This window comes from Hypomesus nipponensis, chromosome 6 (genome assembly GCF_054491055.1).
Source record: "Hypomesus nipponensis isolate SF chromosome 6, ASM5449105v1, whole genome shotgun sequence".
NCBI lineage: Eukaryota > Metazoa > Chordata > Actinopteri > Osmeriformes > Osmeridae > Hypomesus > Hypomesus nipponensis.
Window position 1 is genome coordinate 11,437,501 of NC_140366.1, and position 3,169 is coordinate 11,440,669.

At 53.2% G+C, this 3,169-nt stretch overlaps 1 protein-coding gene across 2 annotated transcripts in view; it reads left to right on the top strand.

The window, feature by feature from the left end:
* Positions 1-2,876, top strand: part of tmem200a (transmembrane protein 200A) — a 7,564-nt gene extending 4,688 nt beyond the window's left edge. For both annotated transcript variants that reach the window (XM_084700673.1, XM_084700674.1), the window contains one exon: positions 1-2,876. This exon is cut by the window's left edge and continues 142 nt beyond it. In XM_084700673.1, coding sequence (XP_084556799.1) covers positions 1-960 — 960 coding nt within the window. In that variant the 3' untranslated portion in view covers positions 961-2,876.
* The last annotated feature ends 293 nt before the right edge of the window (positions 2,877-3,169 follow it).

The following is a 3,169-nucleotide window of genomic DNA, read 5'->3' on the forward strand; positions in this document are numbered from 1 at the left end:
TCCTACTCGGACCAGGAGCTCCGGGAGGAGAAGCAGAGCGCCTCCCGCCTGGCCGCCAACACCCTGCTCACCTTCTCAGGCCTGGGGGGCGAGGGCCGGGGGCCGGTGAGGGGTCCGGGGCGCTGCAGGGGGGGGTCCCTGAGAGCCAGCTCCACAGAGGAAGAGGAAGAGTTGCTAGGTGAGGCAAAGGGGGGCTTGCTGTCGCCCCTGTACAGGGATAGGTCTGGGTCAGTGTTTGGGTTCCAATCAGAGCATGGGGCAGGGCGGCAGTGGGAGGAGAGGGGTGGGGCTTTGAAGCGTTGCCAGACACGGTCCATCGTCTCCTCGTCAATCAGCGCGTTTACACTGCCAGTCATCAAGCTCAACAACTGCGTCATCGACGAGCCGGAAATGGACAGCATCACGGAGGACGGCGAGGTTGCGGGGGAGAGGTCGCGACCTTCAGTGATGATGTCGTCACTGGCGGTTCCCGTTCCGGTCGTGGCAAAGGCCCATAAACCCCCTGGCCTGGCTCTGCTCAGGAGCAACTCCGCCTCCGAGTATCATAGCTCCTCCTCCTCACGCAGCTCACTGTCGCCAGGCTCCGCCTCCGGCCACTACCTCTCCCCAGGCGCTGCTCGGAAAGACTTTGGCTCAAACAACTCCCTGCACATGCTCAGTGCTCACTCCAAGTCCCTGGACCTTGAGCGGGGAGCGGTGTCCCTGAGCGTGGCGTCGGAGCAGAGGAAACACCCCAGCTGGCCCCGGCTGGACCGCTCCAGCAGCAAGGGCTACATGAGGCTGGAGGACCGGGAGGAACCAGGGGACCGGCTGCTGGCGCCCCCTGTGGCTGTGCAGAGGGACTACACCAAGAAGGAGAAGCTGCTGATGATCTCACGCTCACACAACAACCTGAGCTTCGAACATGACGACCTGCGGGGCAGCCACCTAAAGAGGGGAACCTCAGAGACCCGGTTCTGACCCGCTGGACCTCTAGAACATGGAACAAACGAACCCCAGTCATGCAAAAGGGGACCACAGTCATGATTCAATGTCTAATATGGAACACTAAAATGTAACCTTATACAAAGGATAGTTACATCTTATATTGACATGGATCATTCTAACAGAACATAGAAACCATACCTGGCAATGGAACTCTGTGATGGAATGTTAGAGCGTGAGGTTCTAGAATGGCCCAAGTTGGTAGGCTACAGGTGTCAATAGGTTCTCTATGTCCACTATGTTTGTCAGATGGACACTCAGGTAGACTCACAAGTTTGATGGGAGACAAGCCACAGAGGTCTTAAAGGTGTGTGTGTGTGTGTATGTGTGTGTGTATACCTGGATGTGTGCAAGTGTGTGCAAGCATTTGTGCATCTGTGTGTGTTTAAAGAATTGTGTTACAGATATGTGGGGGAGCTGATGTGAATTCACTAGCCCACGTTGACAGTAGTTTCAGGGGCAGTTGAGGTGGGGCTCACAGCCCTGGTGTTGTATCAGTGTATTTACCTGTCCTGTTGTGTTGTTCCAGCATCGTGCGACAGGTAGTTGTTTGTTTTCAATGCTCAGTGTACACTTTTGAGAGTTAGCTAGATGTTTTGTTGCTTTAAAAATATTTATTGTTCTCCAAACACATTGTTATGTTTGGAAAGGCAAGAAAGGAGTCTAAATGTACATCAAAATAATTTATCAGAATAAAACCAATTTTTTTCAGTTAAGAGTGTCTGTGAGGACACCTCCTCTCTCTATGCTGTGAAAGTAGATAACATGTTTCTGTTATTCTAGCCACTGATGTGTAACCCAGCCTTCTGTGTGTTAGCAGAACTTGTCAGAGTCATTATCACATTGTGAACACTTCCAGTCCAACTGACCTCCAGCTCTGCTCACCTCCAGCTCAACTCACTTGCATCCCTCCTCACCTCCTGCTCTCTTCACTTACAGCACTCCTCACCTCCTGCCCTCCTCACCTCCTGCCCTCCTCACCTCAAGCACTCCTCACCTCAAGCCCTCCTCACCTCCTGCCCTCCTCACCTCAAGCACTCCTCACCTCCTGCCCTCCTCACCTCAAGCACTCCTCACCTCCTGCCCTCCTCACCTCAAGCACTCCTCACCTCCTGCCCTCTTCACTTACAGCACTCCTCACCTCAAGCCCTCCTCACCTCCTGCCCTCCTCTCCTCCTGCCCTCTTCACTTACAGCACACCTCACCTCAAGCCCTCCTCACCTCCAGCCCTCCTCACCTCCTGCCTCCTCACCTCCTGCCCTCTTCACTTACAGCACTCCTCACCTCAAGCCCTCCTCACCTCCAGCCCTCCTCACCTCCTGCCCTCCTTACCTCCTGCCCTCCTCACCTCCTGCCCTCCACACATCCAGCCCTCCTCACCTCCAGCCCTCCTCACCTCCAGCCCTCCTCACCTCCTGCCCTCCTCACCTCCAGCCCTCCTCACCTCCAGCCCTCCTCACCTCCTGCCCTCCTCACCTCCAGCCTTCCTCACCTCCTGCCCTCCTCACCTCCAGCCTTCCTCACCTCCAGTGCTCCTCACCTCCTGCTCAGTTCACATGCAGCTCAGCTGACTTCCAGCCATCCTCACCTCCATCCCTTCACACCTTGGACCCATCTGTGCGGAGGTTTAGTATCAGGCGGAGAGAGGGCAGATTAACCCTTGGCCCTTGGTCTGATGGTAACCTAGGTAACCGGGGGGTTTGGGAAGGTTGGAGGAGAGTTGGAGACTGTGGTTCAATCTCTGTTAAGATGTGTTGGACTCAATCAAAACGCCTGTTACTGCCAGAATGATGGTATTGACTCTTTGATTGAACAGTGTTGACCATCATGGTGTGTGTCACCAGAGATGTATGTGTTAGAGGAACTTGTATATACATGTTGGGTATTGAACATGTAGGTGTCTGGCGTCTTTTGTTACTTCAGTTTCAACAGACGTCAAGGATAACATTATTTCACAAGAGCAACACCGCAAACTACCAAGAACACTAACAAAAACATACCCTCCCACTCTTTCTCGTTTTTCATCACTCTCCTCTCCTCACTTTCATGTGCACACAAAGTAGAGAGCTACCATACAGAACATGGGTATTGCAGGGCATATAAGAAGGGATATAAAAAACTGCTATTGTAATATTTTTTTCCCTCTATTTAGCACTTTCGATATATGTCTCTTTCCACTCCACAT